The 22,273-nt window shown below is 48.3% G+C and overlaps 1 protein-coding gene across 1 annotated transcript in view; it reads right to left on the bottom strand.

The window, feature by feature from the left end:
* Arhgap23 (Rho GTPase activating protein 23) overlaps window positions 1-22,273 on the bottom strand; it is an 87,236-nt gene that overhangs the window by 9,369 nt on the left and 55,594 nt on the right. Inside the window, exons 19-23 of the mRNA XM_036195296.1 lie at window positions 21,009-21,078; window positions 19,699-19,813; window positions 19,184-19,302; window positions 1,336-1,389; window positions 280-376 (exon numbers count right to left, since the gene is read on the bottom strand). Coding sequence (XP_036051189.1) covers window positions 280-376; window positions 1,336-1,389; window positions 19,184-19,302; window positions 19,699-19,813; window positions 21,009-21,078 — 455 coding nt within the window. The remainder of the gene's footprint in view (window positions 1-279; window positions 377-1,335; window positions 1,390-19,183; window positions 19,303-19,698; window positions 19,814-21,008; window positions 21,079-22,273) is intronic.

Raw genomic sequence — 22,273 nt, 5'->3', positions numbered from 1 at the left:
AAAAGAGGAATGCACTCAGAAGACCATCAGCAGTGAAAATGAAGGCTCAGGAGAGGCCAGTGAAGATGGCCAAACACAGCCCCACCCGGTCCTGGGGATGCGGAACACACAGCTGGATTTTCCCAGAGAGGGGAGAGCCCACTATGGCCCATCTTGGGGTGCTGCCAGGCCAGGACCCTTTGGGTGGGGGCAGAGAAGATGACCGCCTGGCCAGGTATCTGGGACCCTCCAGAAGGCAGAACCAGCCCCATCTCTCCTCTCCCAGGTCCCTGCACTCACCTGAGCCTGGATCACTGGGGGGCACTGTCCTGCCAATGTTGGGCAGGAGGTATTCGATGTTGGGCACCGACTGTGGCTCCTTGTCATCAACCGGGGTCTGCAAACAGGAGGAGGGGTCAGCCAGCAGCCTCCCAGACGGCTAGCCCTCAGGTTCATCAGAACCTGACCACAGGCTCCACCACTCCTCCAGGGTGGGCCGTCTCCTCAATGGGAACTAGATCTGACAGATCCCATGGTGCTGTTGGTGTCGCCCCACCAGGACGGAACCCGGAAGACTCCCTCAGCTGAAAACAAGGGCCTTATCTCTCCCATCCGACTGGACTATCCTACACGCTAAATACTGGGTTTCCTCAGAGTTTGATCTGCATCTCCCCCATCAGACCGGTGCTCCTGAAGGGAAGGGCTGTGTCTCCTCCATCAGACTGCAGGTGCCTTGGCCCAGGATTCTCTCTTGCTTCAGTCTTTTTTGTTGGTTTTTTTTCCTAGGATCTATTTATTATGTATACAGTGTTCTATCTGCATATACACCTGCAGGCCAGAAGAGGGCACCAGAGCTCATTACAGATGGTTGTGAGCCACCATGTGGTTGCTGGGAATTGAACTCAGGACCTCTGGAAGAGCAGTCAGTGCTCTTAACCTCTGAGCCATCTCTCCAGCCCTCTTTTATTTTTAATTACATGTAATTATCTGGGTCTGAGTGTGGGCTTGTGCACTTGAGTGTAGTGCCCATGGAGGATAGGTATGGGTGGGTGGGGTGGGCATCAGACGTCCTGGAGTTGGAGGTGGTTGTAAGAACTGACTGGACGCTGGGAACTACATTCAGATCCTCTGCAGGAACATTGGGTGTTGGGTGTCCTTAACCTCTGAGCCATCTCTCCACCGCCATACCCATTGGAATCTCTCTCTCTCTCTCTCTCTCTCTCTCTCTCTCTCTCTCTCTCTCTCTCTCTCTCTCACACACACACACACACACACACACACACACACACACACACACACCACTCCGGGACAAGGGGTCACCTCAGACCATTCCCCACCCACCCTCTCATCACTTACTCTCTCTCCTTTGTCCTCGTCATCACTGAAGAACCAGTCTGACTGCAGAAGAGACAAAGGACAGGGGTGACATTAGCATGGGGAGGGGAGTCACGGTTCCGCAGCAGTCCCGAGGTGACTCTCCTTTGAGTACATCCTAGGAGAGAGGCTCAGACAGCGCCACAGCTGTGAGAAACCCTTAGGGGAGACCAAGCGGGGCCACCATGTGGGAGAGAGATAGGTCAGAGCTAGGGAGAAACCACCACAAGCCGCTTACAGGCTGGGTCCCTCCCTATGGTATATGCGCCCCCATAGCCTGCCAGGAGGCCTGGGCAGCAGCGCCCTCTAGTGGACATTGGGTGCACTGACGGTGTGGGGCAGCCAGATTTTTTTTAGCCTGTAGGGCAGCATCTCCTACCATCCCTTCCTGGCTCCGCACTGACACCTGGGGTGTCACACTCTATTGAGTTAAATGTCCGCCCAGGCTATACTATGAATTCCAGTCCTTGTCAAACAAAACAAAACAAGTTAAAAGATAAAGTTAAGGGGTTGGGGATTTAGCTCAGTGGTAGAGCGCTTGCCTAGCAAGCACAAGGCCCTGGGTTCGATCCTCAGCTCTGGGGACAAAAAAAAAAAGATAAAAGTTAGAAACAAAAACAAACAAACAAAAACCCGGACCTGAGAATCCAGAGGAGAATCCAGAGGTTCAGACTACTTACAAATGACCGAATTACATTTCCAGCAGCAGAAGATGGAAGAAAACAAGGAATGTTTGCTCTCTGTGCTGAAGGAATACCGTTTTGCAACTAGAATTATTTATTTTTTTAAGGGTTTCTCTGTGTAACCCCAGCTCTCCTGGGTTCTGAAGACCAGGCTGACCATGAACGAACTCACCAAGATCCACCTGCCTCTGCCTCCCAAGTGCTGGGATTAAAGGTGTGCACCATATCACCACTCAGCTGAAACCAGAAATTTTATACCTTGCTACATTCTCATTTAAATTTAAGGACAAAACCAGGCATACTGGTGCATACCTACAATCCCAGCACTTGGGAGGCAGAGGCAGGAGGATTGCCACAAGTTTGAGGCTAGCCTAGACAGTCCAACTAGGGCTTCATAAGACCTTGTCTCAAAACAAACAAACAAACAAACAAAACAAAACCAAGTAAAAGAAATTGTAGCATATATGCTGTGGTTTTTAGTTTTTGAGACAAAGTATCATGTAGCCCAGACTGGCCTTCAGTTCCTGATCCCCCTGTCTCCACTGCCCAAATGCTGGGGTTATAGGTGTGAAGCACCACAGCTGGCTCTAACCTAGTTTAAAATCCTTTAAGGACAATTAGGGGCTGCAGAGATGGCTCTGGAGATAAAGTGCTTGTGGCGTAGGCATGAAGAGTGAGCTTAGATGCCAGCCCTGTGTTAAAAGGCAGGCACGGTGACACAAGCTTTAACTCCAGCACTAGAGAGCACAGACAGGTGGATGAGAGGGCTTTGCTGACCAGCCAGCCTGGCTGACACAGTGAGCTCAAGGTTCAGTGAGAGACCTTATTAATAACATGGAGAGTGATAAAGCAAGAGACTGTCCATTTCTGATCTCCAGATGTGCACACATAGGCAAATGCATCAGCACACACATATTCATAGATCTGCAGGAGACTAAAAAAGTATACACAGGGGTTATATAGATGGCTCAGTGGTTAAGAACACTGGCTGCTCTTCCAGAGAACCCAGGTTTGATTCCCAGCAACCACATGGCGGCTCACAATCTGCTGTAATTCCAGTTCCAGAGAATGTGGTGCCCTCTTCTGGCCTCTGCAGGCACTGCACACACATGGGTACACAGACACTCATGCAGATAAACACCCATACATATAAAATATTAAAATACATATATGCAAAAATATTGATTCCTTTAGCAACTCAATAGACAAATCTGAACTAGTGAACATACTTGGAACCTTGCCCTCAATTAGAGAAAATACATTCTTTTAAAACATAAACTGAAGCAGGGCAGTGGTGGCACATGCCTTTAATCCCAGCACTTGGGAGGCAGAGGCAGGCGGATCTCTGTGAGTTTTAGGTCAGCCTGGTCTACAAAGGGAATTCCAGGATAGGCTCCCAAAGCTGCACAGAGAAACCTTGTCTCGAAAAACAAAACAAAACAAACAAACAAACAAAAATCAATAAAAACATACACAAACCATTCAGAAGTCAAGCCTACCCTGGGCCACTGTGGGATTCCAATGGCTCTTCAGAGTCTGAACTGCACAATCCGTGTCCTCTACTCACAATGGAGTGAAATAAGAACTAGTGATAATTTTGCAAGAGCTAAAGCCCCTTCCAGACTTGACATTGGAGAAACATGTCATGGTACACAGAGTGACATCAGAACACCATTACCCATGAAAACCCGGGAAGAGAAACCCTCCATGTCCTCAATCCAAACGACACTTAGACATATTCATGAAAGAAATCAGTGATAAAGTGGACTTTCTGAGGAGAAGTTTCTCTCTATAGAAGATATTGGGAGTAGGCAAAGACAAACCATAGAGCAGAAAAACATATTCGCAAAGAGACATCCAATAAAGGCCTCATATGCAAAATACACAAAGAGCTCTTCAGCCTCAAACCAGGAAAATAAACAGACGTGGGCCAAAGATCTGGATACCCCACCCAAGAAAAAACAGACGACAAAGCAGTGTGTGAGGGCTGGGGCTGGGGCTCGGAGGTAGAGCCCTTGCCTAGCATGCGGGAGGCTGTAGGTTCAATGCCCAGTAGGCAAACATGTGAATGAGGCCCCATATCAGACATCCCCCAGGACACACAGATTAAACAACACAGTGCCCATGCAGTTGTTAGAAGGAGGCCAATGATCTTGACCACAAGAGCTGCAACAAGACTCGGTGTGGTGGGGTGGCTGAAGTAGGGGGATCCCTGTGAGTTCTGTGAGGCTCCACACCTCAGGACCAGACAGGGCGGAAACGAAAAACAAAGGAAGACTAGAAAACCATCAACTTTCGGCTTTCACTCATTGCTGGGACGAGACGGCAGGCCACTCTGCATCTGGTTGTTTACTAAGCTAAATCCACTCTGGGTGTGACCTGGCAGGTGTGCTCGCGTGTGTTAACCCAAGGCATGGAAAGTCCACACACAGGTGTGCACAGAGCTGTCTGAAGCAGCTGTGTTTGTAATGGCTAAGACTTGAGGGCAGTCAAGCTGTTTGCTGTGGTCTGGACAAGTCCCTCCTGGGCCCATACATTAAAGGCTTGCTCTCAGGTGGCTCTACTGGAAGGTGGGGCCTCGTGGGCACACCGCTGCCGGGGAGGGTGGGACCCAGCCTCCCAGTCTCCCTCTCTCTCTTTGCTCCCTGGCTAATAATAAGGTGAGAAGTCTTTCTCCTCTCTGCTCCAGCTACAGTCACAGTGTAGTACCTCACCAGAGGCCAAAAGCAACATAGGTACTTACATGAACCCAAAACCTCAGAACCAGGAGTGAAAATAAACTTCTCTCTCCACAAGTTAATTATCTCTGATATTTCACTACAATGACCGAGAGCTGACTAATCATATCCTTCAGGAGAGGAACGCATGCATAAACCATCATATATCCAATGGGATTTTATTCAGTATCAGAGCCAGGGATGCTGGCACACACATGTAATCTCAGCACTTGGGAGGCAGAGGCAGGAGGATGGATGCAAGTTCCAGGGCAAACTTGGTTTACTCATCAAGATCTTGTTTCAAAAGCAAACAAGCAAAACAGCAAAAAGAAAAGAGCCACTGAGTCATGAAAAGACACGCCTGCACCCCTGGAACCACTGCTCTGTCACCAGTGGGCTTCCCAATGACCAGTGACTCCAGCTACAACACTGTGGAAAAGGCAGACCATGGCACAGTGTAAGAAGCAGTGGTTACTGGGTTGTGGGGGTGCAGGCAAAGCAGACTGGGGGGCCAGGGCTGTGGCAAGGATGGTATGACACTACAGTGAGGATCCCATGCACATCTGTCCAGACCCACAGGACATCCCAGAGGGAAGTCTAATGTCGACTATGAGTGCCAGGAGGTGGTTAGGGTGAGCTGTCAGAGTCTCCCAGAGCTGTGAACTGAAGTGCGTCTAGTACCCCGGGTTCAATTCCCAGCACCCACAGGGCAACTCACAGCTGTCTGTAACTCCAGTTCCAGGGGACCTGACACATACACGCAGGCAAAACACCAATGCACATAAAAATAAACAAATTCTTTAAAAAGAAAAAGAGCTAAGGTGAACTAAAGAAAGTTGTGACCTTGTATCCAGTCGTCAGGAAATAGAGGCAGCTGGGGCAGCTGAGCGGAGAGTCCTACTCACTGGAGCTAAGGGGTAAAAACCAGAGACTCCTGAAGATACAAGAGGTAAGAAAAATCTCAGAGTGGGCAAAAATAAAGTGCAAAGTAAAAAGACACTGAATTTTTGTTGTGGTGGTTGAGACAGGGTCTTACAATGTAGAGTCACAGACATCTTCCTGCCTCAGCCTCTGGAGTGCTGAGAAACAGACCTGAACTACCCAACCATACCAAAAGATGTTTAAAATGAGGCTTTGCAAAAAGAGATACACAAATCTTTGACAAGTGTGATCAAGACAAATGAAGATGGGCTGGAGAGATGGCTCAGTGGTTAAGAGCACTGGCTGTTCTTCCAGAGGTCAATTCCCAGCACCCACATGGCAACTAACCTGTAACTCTAGTTCCTGGGGATCCAATACCTCTGCAGACATAATTCAGGTAAACACCCATGTACATAATAAACATTGGAAAACAAGCACCTGAGCTATGCTGGAGATGTAGCTCAATTGTACAAAGCCTTGGGTTTGATCTCTACAATGGCATAAACCAGGACCAGAAGTTCAAGATCATCCTGAGCTACTTAGCAAGTTGGAGGCCAGCCTGCTTATGGGAGACAAGTCTCAAAATATAAACATCCCGTGAAGCCTGACAACAAGGGGCAGTGCCAGTCAGGGAGGCTGGATTTGACCCCCAGTCCCAGGGTAAGAACCCCAAAGGCAGCTATAGAAAGCCAGAGAGTTGCCTGTTAACAGTCTAAAAAGTGGTCACATTCCGGAGGCGGAGGCAGGCAGATCTCTGAGTTCGAGGCCAGCCTGATCTACAGGGTGAGTTCCAGGACAGCTAGGGCTACACAGAGAAACCCTTTCTTGAAAAACAAAACAAAACAAAAAACCCCCTGAGTCTGAAAAGTGAATGTGGGGGCTGCTGTAGGCTCAGTTCAGGCAAGAAGCACACGACCCCACCCTGGGTAGGAGCAGATCTCACGAGCTGAGACTAAGCCCTGAGCCTCAGCTTCGAGAGTGAATCATTTCAGCAGCTACCTATCTGAATTCACTGCTGCAGAACCTGAAAACTCCAAGGCTTTACTTCACACCAGTAGCTCCATCCTCCAGCAGGAAGAGCATCGCTGAGGAGGCCTTAAAAGGTGGAAGACAGTCCTCCACCTGTGCAGATCTCTGTATTGAGGTTATTTCCCATACCCCCAACACATCTGGAAGAGCCCCACATCTGGAAGACCCCCCACCTTAGGGGTCTCAAGAAGGCTAGAAAAATCTGCCCGTCCTACAGGTGGCAAAGCTAAGTGTGGCCATAGACAGGGGTCAACTAAAGTAAAGAGATGCTCTGGAAAGAGCTTGTCCAACACAGTCTTGATCGACACCAACATAAACCCTGGGAAAGGCAGTGGACCACAAGGCCAGCCGACAGCGCCGCCCACTGCAGAGAACTGGCAAGCACCTCAGTTTTCCTTTTTAACCCTTCTGTGCTCCCCACCAGACTCCTCATCCCCTACTCTTCTTAAAAAACAAACAAGCAAACTAAAAAAAATGAAACACAAAATAAAGTCAAAACGCTACCAAAAAGCATAGAGGAGAGGAAATCAGAACAAAAGTAAAAAAAGAAGAAGGGACAAAGAAAGGTGACTCATCACAAAGGAGAAATGTGCGGACAAGGTTAGAAGAGTGTGTGGAAAGGAACAAAAGACAGAAGCATACTCTAAATACAGTGAAGGGTGAACACTGTTGAAAGCGTGTAAAGAGAAGAGGCGAGGCAGGTCACGCAGCACTCTGGCCACGGCCCAGCGCACTGCTCCCTGGCAGCAGCAAGGAACTCAGGAATCTGTCCTCATGCTGCAAAACAGACATCTTCCCTGAAATAAGTCTTGGGAGAGGGCCCAGGGTGGTGGCTCACCCTCTCTGAGAGAACAAAGCAGGAGACTCATTGCAAGCTTGAGGCTGACCTAGTCTGTATTGCCTGGGCTACCCAGCAGGACTCTGTTTTCTGTTTGTTTGATTTTGGTTTTTGAGACAAGGTTTCTCTGCATAGTCCTGGCTGTGCTGGATCTCACACTGTAGACCAGGCTATCCCTGAACTCAAGAGATCCACTTGCCTCTGCCTCCTGAATGCTGGGATTAAAGGTGTGCGCCGTTTATTATTTTTTTAAAGCTCTTGTTTTTATTTCTTCTTCTACTTCTTCTTGTTACCTAATATTTATTTGTTTGCTTGTTTATTTATTTATTTATTTATTTATTTGTGATTTTTCCACACAGAGTTTCTCTGTGTAGCCCTGGCTGTTCTGGAGCTCACTCTGTAGACCAGGCTATCCCTGAACTCAAGAGATCCACTTGCCTCTGCCTCCTGAGTGCAGGGATTAAAGGAGTGTGCCACCACCCTACCCCACCCCACCCCAGCTAATTTTCATTTTTTAAAGATTTATTTACTTTTTATTTGTGTGTTTGCCTGCACACACATATGTGCACCACATACATGCCACATTTATTTAATTTTTAAAAACATTGTGTATTGTGTTTGTGTGTGTTTATCAGAGGATATTTTGTGAGGAGAGTCTGTTCTCTCCTTCCTAAGGATCCCAGGGATTGAACTCAGGTCTTCAGGCTTGGCAGCAGGCTTCTTTACCCATTGAGCCATCCCACTGGCCCAGAATTTATGTTCGAACTTTCTTAATATTGGGAAACTTTGTTTTCTTTCTTTCTTTCTTTTTTTAGTTTCTCTAATTTTTTTCTAATAGACTTTTCTCTACTCCATTTCTTCTTTTTTCCTTTCACTTATTAACCTTGTTCAGCCTCTATTTTCCCGTTACCTCATTCACTTAATAGTTCTACAACTGCCTGAAATAATCTTTAACTACATAAAACCTTCTGCAGTACTTTGATCATTAGCAAACACCAGTGAGCATTAGTCAACTGTAAGTATTTCCTGCGTCTAGCACAGTTTGATTTGTTTTGTTTTCTTCTTTTGTTTGTTTGTTTGTTTTGAGTTAGGGTTTCTCTGTGTAGCCCTGGCTGTCCTGGAACTCAATCTGTAGACTAGGTCTCAAACTCAGAGATCTGCTTGTCTTTGCCTCCGGAGGGCTGGGATTAAAAGTGTGCACCACCGCGGCCGGCTTCCAGCATGGTTTGACACTGTTGCTTTTACAGTAATTTGTTTCTCTTCTCTTAGTGGTACTGGGGACTGAGCCCTCAAGGGATCTTCAAATAGCACAGCAAGTGACATCCAAACCACAGTACAGGAAGAAACCAAGAAACATGAAAAACCTGCCAACAGACTCTTCCAAAACCAGACATTCTGGAGTAAGGCTGGAATGATGGCTCAGTGGCTGGGGGCACTTGCTGCTCTTGCAGAGGATCTGGGTTCAGTTCCTAGCACCCACAAGGCCAACACCTTTGTAGTTCTGGTTCTAGAAGTTTCCATACCCTCTGCAGACATGTGGTGCACATACATACATACAGGCAAAACATACACATTACATATATAGTATATACACACATATATATGAACGAGATACTGTAATAGTAAAATGCTAGATAAGTTTACTAGAAAAAAACAATCAGTTATTAAAAGAGGACAAATAACAGGCAGATAGACTCAATTTAGGATCTGGTGAGGAGAGTCAGCAAAGTAAAGGAAAAGGTTAGCAAAACAAACAAACAAACAAACAAACAAAAACAAAAAAACAAGCCGGTGGTAGTGGCACATGCCTTTAATCCCAGCACTCAGGAGGCAGAGGCAGGCGGATCTCTGTGAGTTCGAGGCCAGCCTGGTCTACAGAGCGAGTTCCAGGACAGGCACCAAAACTACACAGAAAAACCAAAAACCAAAAAAGAAAAAAGAAAAAAACCCCAAAACTAAAAATGGATTTGGGGAAAATAGAACTGTTGGAAATGAAAATCCAATAAAAGGCACAGTAGGAAGCAGGTGCTGGAGGATTCAACGGAGCAGAGAGGACGTCAGGGTGGAGGATGTGCTGGCTAGTTTTATGCCAACAGACACAAAGTAGAGGAACTCTCAACTGAGAAAATGTTCACTTAAGATTGGCCTATAGGCAAGTCTGTTGGGCATTTTCTTGATTAATGATTGATGTGGGAAGGCCCAGCCCATTGTGGGAGGTGCCTCTCCTGGCTTCTATAAGAAAACAGGCTGAGCAAGCCATGGGGAGCAAGCCAGTAAGCAGCACTCCTCCATGGTCTCTGCTTCATTTCCTGCCTCCAGGTCCCTGCCTTGACTTCCTCTGAAGAAGGACTGTGATGTGGAAATGTCAGTAGAACAAGCCTTTCCCTCTCCAGGTTGGTCATGGTGTTCCATCGAAGCTGCTGACTAAGACAGAGGACAGATGGACAAAATGCAACAGTCTAACATCAGAGGAAAAAACAGGAGCATGACCACAGTGGCCAGGAACTCTGACTCATGATCAAGAGACCAAAACGAAGCAGTCACAGGACAGAGGGAGCCGAGATTAAAACTCAAAGCATACAGACTCTATTCTCTGAATACAGCAGACAATTTGTCAGATCTAGAGAACAAATGGACACCCAAAGAGAACCCCAAACAAGCAGCAAGAACCTCTTCAAGACAGATTACAGGCGACGTGTAAAAATAAAAAGAAACAATACTGTACGGGGTAAGAGGAAATGTAGACTCATCTACATCAGAAATACCCAGACGCTCGCACCAGCTAGCCAGAAGCCAGCAAAGCATGGAACTGTGCCTGTCCAGCCCGAGAAGCATGTAAATAGCGGCTAACTGGGGCTCAGCAGAGCTACGGCTTACACTGCAGGAAGTGAGAACATTTCAGGATGCACACACTACAGCAGCTCTTGACAGACAAGCCAGCACTGCAGAAGACACAGGAGTCCTCTACACAACACAGAGAGGAAGAGAGCCTCAATCAGGAAAACACACGAAAGAGTAACTCTCACGAGGAAGAGACACACAAAGGTCCAGCAATAAACCCCAAAAATCCTCAATAGTACTGGGGAGAAAAGGACAATAACAATAACCCAACCCGCCAAATGATAGGAATTAGTAAACACCACTCAGTTATTGCCTTTCATGTAAATGATCCCAACCCATCAATAAAGGAACGGAGACCAGCTGGCTGGATTAAAAAAAATAATAGTAAGATCCAGTTATCCGTTTCCAAGAAACACACTTCATCGGCCAAGATTACTACAGACAGAGTCAAAGGATAGACATCAGTCCATCAAGGAAATGGGAGCTGAAAACACACTGGGTCGCAATTCTAGTGTATAATAAGTCAGCTTCAAAACAGAGTATAAAGAAGGGTTGCACGTTGTGAACAGAGCTGGCTGGGGATGGATGACTCGGATGGCAGAGTGCTCACCCAACGTGCACAGGCTCTGAATTCGTTACTCAGCACGGAACAAAAAAGCCACTGTCTCTGGACCAGAAAACTTAATAATAAAAATTATTTGAGTTGAAGATGTAGTTCAGTTGGTAGCATGCTTGCCTAGCTAGCATCCATGAGGCCCCGGGTTTGATTTCTAGCACCACAGAAACCAGACATGTAGTATACATGGAGGTTCAATGTCATCCTGGCTATATAGTGAGTTTGAGGGCAGCTTGGGCTACATTTTCAAGGGATCCAACATTCTCTTCTGGCATTCATGGCATAACATCTATACACACAAAAATTTTTTTATTAAAAAAGATGGTTGGGGCTGGAGAGATGGCTCAGAGGTTAAGAGCACTGACTGCAGCCAGGCGGTGGTGGCGCACGCCTGTAATCCCAGCACTCGGGAGGCAGAGCCAGGCGGATCTCTGTGAGTTTGAGGCCAGCCTGGGCTACCAAGTGAGTTCCAGGAAAGGCGCAAAGCTACACAGGGAAACCCTGTCTCGAAAAACAAATAAACAAACAAAACAACAACAACAACAAACAAACTAACTAACTAACAAACAAACAAAAAAGAGCACTGACTGCTCTTCCAAAGGTCCTGAGTTCAATTCCCAGCAACCACATGGTGGCTCACAACCATCTGTAATAAGATCTGGTGCCCTCTTCTGGCCTGCAGTCATGCATGCTGTATACATAACAAATAAATAAATTTAAAAAAAAAAAAAAAGATGGTCTAGCTGGGTGGCTGTGGTGTATGTACACTTTTAATCCCAGTACTTAGGAGGCAGAAGCAGGTGAATTTCTTCCAGTTTGAGGCCAGCCTGATCTACAGAACAAGTTCCAAGATAGCAGAGCTACACAGAGAAACCTTGTCTTGAAAAACCAACCAACCAAACAAATAAATCAAAAAGAGGCTGGAGAGATATCTTGGTGGTTAAAAGCACTTATTGCTCTCCAGAAGACCTGGGTTTGGTTCCATTACCCATGTTGAGCAGCTCACAGCCACCTGTAACTTCTGCAGACCCTATACCTCCTTCCAGCCTCCATGGGTACTGCATGCACATACACACATAAACACACAGGTACATATTATTATTTTTAAAATCTAGCTAAACATGGTGCCTTTAATTCTAGCACTTGGGAGGCAGAGGCAGGCAGATCTATGAATTCAAGGCCAGGATAGTCTGCAGAGTGAGTTCCAGGACAGCAATGGCTGCACAGAGAAAGCCTCTCTCAAAAAAAAAAGAAAAGAAAAGAAAAAAAACTAGAAAAAAATGTAAACAACACTATAGATTAAATGGGCTTAACTGGTAACCACAGAATACTCCTTTCAACAGATATGATGGACACATTCTTCATACAGAGCCTTCTCATAAAGCAAGTCTTAACAAATATAAAAGATTCAAAATAGTTACATATATCTTATCAGATCAAAATGCAATAAAAATTGAAATCAACAGTAAAAGAAACGACACAGATACTTGGAGACTGAACAATACACTGTCTAGTGACTCACTAGGAAACCAGGGAGGGAACTCAACTCAATTTTATACCAGGCGGTGGTGGCGCACGCCTTTAATCCCAGTACTCGGGAGGCAGGGGCAGGTAGATCTCTGTGAATTTGAGGCCAGCCTGGGCTACAGAGTGAGGTCCAGGACAGTCAAGAAGTCAAGGCTACCCAGAGAAACACTGTCTTGAAAAACAAAACAAAACAGAAAACCAAAAAGCAAACAAAAAAAAAAAAAGAAGAAGAAAAAGAAAAAGAAAAAAAGGAGAAAGAAAGAAACTTTACAGCAATAATAAGTACTTCATTAAAATAAGAGGGTGCCAGCAAGATGGCTTGGTCGGGTAAGCTGCTGGCCTGGTAACTTGAGTTCAGTCAATGGGACCCACGGAAAGAAAGAAAGAAAGAACTGATGCTACAAAGTTGCCCTCCGACCTCCACACGCACCCCAGCACATGCGCACTCACACACACACAATAGTAGTTTTTCTAAATCGGAAGGATGCACCTCACGGTCTTATACCAATGAGAATAAGCCAAACACCAGGCAACAGGTGCCAACAGACGACGCAGATCAGAGAACGCTTGAAATGGAGACTAGGAAAGCAAAGGGGTCGGTCAGATAAAAAGTGGGTTCTTTGGAAAAATAAACTAGCCTGGTATGGAGGCATACACCTGTCATCCCAGAGGACCAAGAGTCCAAGGCTACCCCCAATCACATAACCTGGGCTACATAACCCCCTTTCAGGAGTGGAAGGGAAGTAAATTTTGCACAAGTACGGAAAAGCTAGAAGAGCTTAGGAAGCACCTTGAAAACTTACATTCAAACAGATAAACAAACTGAGACCACAGACGATGAAAACAGACCCATGAAGACGATCAGATCGGAGCAGTAATAAAATGCCAAATTCTACCAACCTTTTAAAGAGCTAACAACACTCCTGGAACTGTTGGTTCCCCAAAGAGAAAGGGGAGAACACCACTGATGTCACCCACAAAGCCAGAGTATCCTGATACCAAAACGAGGCAAGAATCCAACAAAGAACCCAAGTACAGACCAATCTCCCCGATGAGCAGACACAAACACTCTCAACAAAAGACTTGCAAGCCAAACTCAAGAATACACTAAGATCACATACATACACTAAGAATACACATCGTAAGGGATGGGGAGCTAGGAAAAGGAGAGGGTACGGAGTACTTGTGACAAGAGGGCAGAAGAGAGAGCTACTCGGATAGAGGAAGGGGACCAGAGAGACGGGGCGGGGGCTGCCAAGATGACTTAGTGGGTAAAGGCCTTATTGTGCAGGCCTGGCAGTCTGGGTTCGAGCCTCAGTAATGAAATAAAAGGGGGTGCAAAGAAGATGGGGGGCAGCAGGGAAGCAGGTTGCACAATGACACATACGTCTGAAAATGCCATAATGAAACCTTACTTTGTATACTACCTTAAAGTTTAAAAAGAATTATGGAAAGAAAGTAGAAATAACTACACATACAACATATATACAATTAAAGTAGCACACGTGGAGCTGGAGAGATGGCTCAGAGGTGAAGAGCACCGACTGCTCTTCCAGAGATCCTGAGTTCAATTCCCAGCACCCACATGGTGGCTCACAACCATCTGTGATGAGATCTGGCGCCCTCTTCTGGCCTTCAGGGATACATGCTGTATACATAATAAATAAATCTAAAACAAACAAAACAAAACAAAAAAGCACTCAACAGTGAGCGTGGCTTTCAAAGTACCACACGCCTTTACTCTGAGCACTTCAGAGGCAGGTGGACCTCAGTAAGTGTGAGTCAGCTTGATCTGAGTTCTAGGCTAGGATTATATAGTGGGACATTACCTCAAAATAAATAAACACACAATATATATATACAAATAAATATGTTATATATATGTTTTATATATATATTTCTAGAAAGAGACCAAAATTCACATAAAGAAAACCCAAACTACCTAACGACCATGGCATTTGCCCCCTCCTTCACTGTATTGAACTCCCTACCCATCTAAGGAACATAGAACATAGAACGTGTCACTACAAATGGCTGCAAAATGTGGCCCAGGGGAGAAAACGCCAAATGCAATTGGGAATTGGAAATAGGCCCTGCCCTATTGCTGAGGCTGTACTCAAAGTCTATGAAGTCCAGGATGGCCTTGAATTTGCTCTTCCTGCCTGGCACAGGCCTGTTTCCTGTTGTCACAATTGATGAGACAGCCTGGCATCGAGGGGTGGGGGCCAGTAGTGGTGTCAAATACCCCCATTCTCAACACACAGGAGGGCACAGTCAGGACCGTGACATGGCTTAGTTTGAGAACACTGGCATAGCACGCCCAAGGCCCTGGGCACCATCCCTAACACAGGAAGAAGACAAAAATGCCAAGGCTGAGAAGTGTTAGGGTCCCCCACCGTAGGCTCTGGATGCCGGCTGACTTGGGGAGCCCAATAGGGCTGTGGGGTGGCCTCCACCAAGCACCTGGGTCTGAGCTCCGCTTTGCTCTCTAGAAGTCTTGTTCACCTTCACTTCCCACCCTTTACCTCAGGAAGTCTGGTCTGGATGCCTGGAGACCCCTTCCTGCTGGCTGCTCTAGGCTTCCCTTTATGACAGGAACCCTTGTTGGAAGCCATTTTGGCTGAAACTCCAGGCAGAGTTAATGGTGCCCACTAATTCCAGTGGTCACTGTCTGGCCAGGCCTGACCAGCCTCTACAACCTACCCCTGCCTGGGCTCTGCTGCTCCTGTAGAGAGCCCCTGAACTCTTAGGTGGGTGGCCTAAGGGGGCTGCAAGGGTGGAGCCTGCTGGGAGGCGTCAAAGATGTCCCCAGGCCTTGAGAAGGGAAGGTCACCAGCTCAGCTTTTTGTCAGAATGAATCCTTGGGTGGAAAGCTCAGCTGGCCTAGCCTCAGAGATCCACTCATTGCTGACTCATTCGCTTAGCAAACAGATCATTCGCCAGACAGACATGCACACCTGTGACCCCACCCCCACCCCAGGCACAGATGCTGCCTCTGGGAAAACAGGCTTACTAAGGGCCTGCTTTCTCTCTTAAGGCTGCTGTTCAAACTCCTGTGTTGACCACAGACCTCAGGCTTCTGGCAACTTCTCCAGAAACCGCACAGCCAGAAGCCCTCCTTCCTCACTGTGGCTCCTCTTGTGGGAGTCTCTGGAGATGCTGGTACTCGAGAACAAAACCTTCCCAGGACAAAGGAGATTCATGGCACCCACAGCAGTTGTAGGCTGGGTGGAGGAGAGGACACAGTGCTCCCTCCTGCAGCCCTGGCCCTGACCACGGGGTGAAGGATGGACAGGCATGATCGAAGCCCACAGCTGCCTCATTCCCTGACCTGAAGCCTCATTCCTCAGCTCTGGCTGTAAGGAGGGAGGTGCTAGGGAGGGAGCACAGACTTGGGTAGACAGACCTGTTTGAAATCCTGGAGATGCCATCTTTTGGTGTGTGACCTGCAAGTCACCACCTCTCTGAGCCCTGATTTCCTCATCTATAGAGTGGGGTTAGTGGGCGGTGGTGGCGCACGCCTTTAATCCCAGCACTCAGGAGGCAGAGGCAGGCGGATCTCTGTGAGTTCGAGGCCAGCCTGGTCTACAGAGTGAGATCTAGGAAAGACGCAAAGCTACACAGAGAAATCTTGTCTCAAAAAAGCCAAAAAAAAAAAAAAAGGGGGGGGGGTTAACAGAGCTTCCTTCCTGTGACCAATGGCTAACCTTACTCCCTCTGCAGAAGAGGACTCTGGGCCCACACTTTGTGGCTGTCACAGATTGGTAAGTAGTAAATCTTTTGATTCACAAAATCATCCCTCAGCCCCTAGAAGGAGGCATTCTGCCTTTTGAGTGGGCTTCAGAAAATGGAGGCCTCTATCGCCCTCTGCTGGCCACACTATGGTTTCTTCGTCCTTCCTAGACAAAAGCAAGGCTCCGCCATAGGGGTTCTCAAGCTATGGGTCACACAACCCTTTCATGGGGTCACCTAAGACTATCAGAAAGCACATATATTTACTTTATAATTCATACTCATAGAAAAATTGCAGTTATGAAGTGACAACAGCATATTTTATGGTTAGAGGTCACAACACGAGGAGCTGTATTAAAGAGTCACAACATTAAGAAGGTTGAGAACCACGGCAGTCAGCCAGCTCCAGTGGGCGTCTCCCCAAAGATGGCCCAAAAAGAAATGTATAGCCCAGAGCTGGTGGGTGCTGAGACAGAGGCAGGCGTTTTGGTTTTGATTGGTTTGGTTTTTTCGGAGAGGGCCTTCTGTGTAGCCCAGGCTGATCTTTCTGCCTCTGTCTTCCAAGTGCCAAGATTGTAGAAATGTGCCACCGGCAGGACAGCTGTCCTCCTGGCTGGATGGCAGCTTTACATGAGCACTTGGGACGGCCGAGTTCACTCAGTTACAGTCAAATATGGGCAGAGCGAGGAATGAACACTTGCTGGAATGAACTTCCAAGAAAGCCGCTCGTGAGCGCTTTTTTAGGCCTCCTGCTGAGTTCCCTCCACCCTACCCAACCCCCCCACCCCCTCCCTCCTCCTCCTGCCCTCCACTCCTCTTTGCTGTCCTTTAGCACCAGGAGGGACAAGAAATGGGGTGCTGGCTGGAGTCCATGGGCCACTGAGGCCCGCAGAGCCCTGGCCTGCAGGAAGGGGATGCGCCATGCTTCAGGGTGGCCAGCCACCAAGGCCATAGCCTAGAAAGGGAAGCTGAGGCTAAGAGCGGCCTGTAGAGGTTGTGACTCCTCATCAAAGAGCCTGTAGCGTGGCTGGCAGTTCTCAGATGATTCCTAGAGTCTGAGGGTCCCAGAGGGGCTTTGACGCAGGTTCAAGACCCCCTTCCTTTGCTAGGACAAAGACCGTCCTGCTTTGCTCTGAACGTTACCTTGGATTTTTTTTTCACAACTATTTATTTGTTGAGGGGCCCACATGTACTCTACATGCCATGGCACATGTGTAGAGGTCAGAGGACAACTTGTGGGATTGGTTCTCTCCTTCCACCATGTGGGTCTGGACTCAGGTCATCACTTGGCAGCCAATGTCTTTGCCTCTTAGGCCTCTCTCACTAGCCCGCCTTGGATGTCTATGCAGGATTCCGTTTGACCAAACGGGCACTACTGAAAAAGGCTTTGGGTAGAAGCTGTGAATCTGGCTAGGGAAGCAGAGTAGACCCTGGGACAGAGTATTGGGGTCACTGAGATGGGAAGAGAAAACAATAGATGTGGCATGAGGGACAAAGAAGAGTGATCTGTCATCAAGGGCTTGTGTATAAGAGGAAGGACTGCTGAGGGCTGGAGCAGGGGCAGCCTCCAGAGTTCCTGAGGTGTAGGCGAGCAGGCAGGGAGCCCTAGCAGGGAATGACAGCATTGTCCAAACCTCATGGAAGGGCTTGAGGGTTGGACAAAAGGTGGACACACCCTCTGTGTTTGGGGGAGGGGACAGTAAGGCCCAGGGCATGTGATGGGTTCCTGCAGCCTTTGACCTTGAGCCAGTGGACAGTAGGGAGCTTTGTTTTGGTAGTTCATCCACTGGGGAGGCACAGTCAGGAGTACCAGAGTGGTGCTGAGGCTTGGGGACAGCTGTGAGTGGAGAGCGGGAAGAGTAGAGGGTGGGGGGAGAAGAGGCCCTGAGGTATCAGGGTCACTGAAGGTCAGGCTGCTACATCGGGCCTGGGTAAGTAGAGGCAGAGAGGGAGGAACGAGGGGCAGAAACCATAAGGGAAAGCTGCTGGTTGCATGAGGAAGAGGGGCTTGAAGAGAGGCTGAGGGGGGTGAGTCAGATGGCCCCATTGAGTTTGGGGTGATGGCACATCACCTGTACGGGTTGACGGTATCCTCAGCCCCTGACTGAGTGGGGTCATGTGACAGCCTGGAACAAGGGGACTGCTGTCTGGGAAAAGACAAACTGACAGCAGCTTGGAAGGGCAGAAGGACAGGGCTCTCAGGAAGCTGGTCACAGGAGACCGGAGGCTGAGCAGAAAGGGCTGAGCAGAAAGGTCTTAGGTTTGGCAGCCGGGAGATGAGAGGCGCTCGCTCCTCAGGACCGGCAAGAGGTAAGGAATGGAGAGGGGCACGTAGGAGCTACTCCACTGGGTCAGCATGAAGTGAAATACATCAGCTCACCTTAGCCAGGGAGAAGAGGGGCCAGAGAGGGGCGGCTGGCCTGACGCAGGGCCAAGCAGTGTGCCAACTGTGCGGTTTGGTAGCAGCCATCACTCACACCGGGTCCTTTGGGGTGTGCAGGAAGTCAGTGCTCTCTCTGTGTGGAGTCCGTGCAGAGATGTTGGGGACTACCCGGCACTAAGCTGAGGCTTTTTATGATGAGTGTGCATAGGACTGTGTCTTCTGTTGACCGTGTTCCCATGCTTTCTGGGCAGTTCTGAGTGGTTCCCAGGAGGGTAGCTAAGCCTAGTTCCTAGGTACAGCATGTAGGGTGTTGGTGCCCCCTGGTGGACAGAATGACTTGGTGGTTCCTTCTTCAGTAGAGCACTTTCTCTACCATACCTAGCTCGGTGGCCATTTGGGGCAAATTTTGCGTGTGTGTGTGTGTGTGTGTGTGTGTGTGTGTGTGTCCGTCCATCCATGTGTGTGGTGTTCCCAGATACTGCCAACCACTCCTGGGGGCCATGAGAGCCTTTGGGTCCCTGCCCTCATGGAGCAGAGCCTCACGGAAGGTAGTGACAAGCAAAAAGAAACGCCTGGAAGCAAGTCGGAGTGCAGTGCAGATGACCGGTAGCGGCCTCCGTGGCTGCTTGGGCTTTGGGAGCGAGACAGAGTGAGGGCCAGCCCTGTGAAGGGCAGAAGTTCAGGTCCAGCAGGGGCAACGTGTGCAAAGGGACGGAAGGGGAAGCACTGAGGCCTGTGCTGTGGACACTTAGACTGTGGGTCAAAGGGTGGACTGAGGGTCACTCTTAGCTGGATGGAGAGCATCGGGAGGCAGGGCTGCCCCTGGCACGTGTGGATACACTGGGCATGCTTCTGTAGGGCAGCTCCCCCACTTCTGCCCCCCAAGTTGGGTCCTTTTGCTGTTGTGGTAGGCAGTATTGAGCCCACTGGACTAGCTGGAGTCAAGTTTGTGTTCTGGACAGACATGGAAGCCTGGGCACTTGGGTGGCCTGGCTGCTCCTAGACCTGGTATGGATGTGGGGATATGGGCACCTGGGATAAGCATGCCTTGTCCTGACCTCTCTGCTCCTCCTTTAGCGCTGGCAGGACCTCAATGTGATCAGCAGCCTGCTCAAGGCTTTCTTCCGGAAGCTGCCAGAACCCCTCTTCACTGACGGTGAGTAGTGGGCAGAACTGGGGGGTGAGGGAGAGGGACATACCATCCATGCCATTCCTCACCACTCCCTGCCATACATACATTCTCTCCCTCTCACTTGGTTGTTGGTTTTAATTTTGAGTTCTATTTTATATGTATTTGTGTTTATTCTATTTTTAAAAACACCAAAGGAATCTGTGTGTGTCAAACATGGAGTCTGTGCAGCTGTGCGTCAGTCCTGTTGCTCTGTCCTCTCTCCTCGAGGTCATAGCCACCCTGTGAGCATCCACTGTAGCCTGGCATTGCTCCCTGAAACAGTTCACCAAATAGGAACTATTATCAAACTCCTTCATGGACCAACATAGGGGCTCAGAGAGGCAAAGTGACTTGCTAAGGTCACCCAGCCTGTGAGTGGCACAGCCAGGATTCCACTTCAGGCTTCTGGCCCCAAACCCACCGATAGCCCATGTACTCAGCTGTGTGTTATTAACAGCTTGAATGGCATGGCAGTGCAAGCCTTTGGTTCCAGCACTCAGGAGGCTGGGGCAGGAAGATGATACTTTTGAGGCTAGCCTTGGGTACCACGGAGAGCTATAAAACAGAAGCCTGTCTCAAAAACAAAATCACAAACTAGACGTCGTGGCACACACCTTTAGTCCCAATGCTTGGAAGGCAAAAGCAGGCAGATCTCTGTGAGTCGGTGTCCAGCCTGGTCTACAGGACAGTTGGGGCTAGGTAGAGAGAGACCCTGTTTCAAAACTCAAAACAAAACAAAAACCATAAACAGGCAGACAAGCCAGTTCTGCCATGCTGTTGTGTTTCTTTCCTGACCTTTATGCTGTGAGACACCCAGACCACTGTGGGGTGGAGCAGGCAGATGTTCACGACTAGCTCTACTGGAGAGGGTCCTGGTTTGTTGCATTTTCCAATTTCTTTCTTTTTTTTTTTTTTAAGGTTTATTTATTTATTATGTACACAGTATTCTGCCTGCATGTGTCCTTGCAGGCCAGAAGAGGGCACCAGATCTCATCACAGATGGTTGTGAGCCACCATGTGGGTGCTGGGAATTGAACTCAGGACCTCTGGAAGAGCAGTCGGTGCTCTTAACCCCTGAGCCATCTCTCCAGCCCGCATTTTCCAATTTCTGTGGTGTAAATATTCTCGCTGTGACTTATTTCAAGCCACTGGCATGGTGTCCCCAACACAGAATAGGAAAGAGGCATGTGTTTGTACCTGCAGAGCCAGTGTGAACAGGCTGCGACTTTGCTGTTGAGTTGTTCTTAACAGCAGCCGGTTCTCAGGACTGGAGAGAGAGACGGCTCAGAGGTCAAGAGCACTGGTTGCTCTTGCAGAGGACCCTGGTTGATTCCCAGCACTTGCATAGTGACTCACTTCGGGGGATCCGGTTCCCTCCTCTGACCTCCCTGGGCACCAGGTGCACATGTGGTATAGACATACGTACAGGCAAAACACTCATCCACATGAAATAGAAATCAGGTTCTAGCCTGTGCTTTTTCTAACTGCTCCTCTACTGGTGCGTGTTTAGATGGCCTTCAACCTTCCAGTGCCCTTCTTTGGGTCTGTCCTTACAAGACTGGCCCTCTTCTGTAGGTGGGTGTTCAGATGCGGAGTGGTAGGTCAGTGTCTTCCTGGGAGAGCTGCTGTGGATTGCACACTGAGGAGGCTGAGTTCACACTGCCATTATTAGCACAAGCAAGTGTGTCTGACATACTTTTCATAGAGTTTCATTCATTTTTGTTGTTTTATTTTTGCTTTTTACATTTTATTTCTTTTTGGGGATGTGGGGCAGGTGTGTGCGTGCCACATGTGGAGGTCAAAGGACACCTTGCAGGAGCTGGCTCTCCCCTTCCAACCTGTCAGTCTCGGGGATTGAACTCTGGCCATCAGGCTCGGCAGCAGGACTATTGCCCACCACACTGTCTCATCAGCCTTACTTTAGTTCACTTCTCTTCTCTTTGGGTTTATTTGTTTCCTTTATGTGTATGGGTGTTTGCCTGTATGTATGTCTCTGCCTGGTGCCTGAGGAGTTAGAAGAGGGTTCCAGATCCCCTGGAGATGGAGTTTACAATGTGGGTGCTGGGGATTGAACTTGGGTCCTCTGGAAGAGCAACAACTGAGCCCTGTCCTTAGCCTCCTATTGTTTGGTTATTGTTCGGTTTGAGACAACAAGAGGTTACTCAGATTGGCTTTAAATGTCTGATTGTCTCTCACCTCTTCTGAGTATGTGGAATTACAGGCAGGTACCACCACACCTTGCTTATTTTTTTTCCTTTTCTGCAGTCTGGGCATCGAATGCAGGGCCTTGTACATGCTGGGCATGCACTGGGATGGCAGCCTCTGCTCTGTTCGAAGTGTTTGAAGTTTTTGCTGATCAGTAGGAGGGATGGTATCTTGCTATGATTGATTTCATTGTGTTGCCCCCATTTCCAGGGAGAGGCAGCCGCTTTCCCTTAGTTTATTGGCTCTTTCCAATTTCC

This window comes from Onychomys torridus, chromosome 8 (genome assembly GCF_903995425.1).
Source record: "Onychomys torridus chromosome 8, mOncTor1.1, whole genome shotgun sequence".
In the NCBI taxonomy this organism is placed as follows: Eukaryota; Metazoa; Chordata; class Mammalia; order Rodentia; family Cricetidae; genus Onychomys; species Onychomys torridus.
Note: the sequence above shows the minus strand (reverse complement) of the source record. Positions and strands in the feature narration are given on the sequence as shown.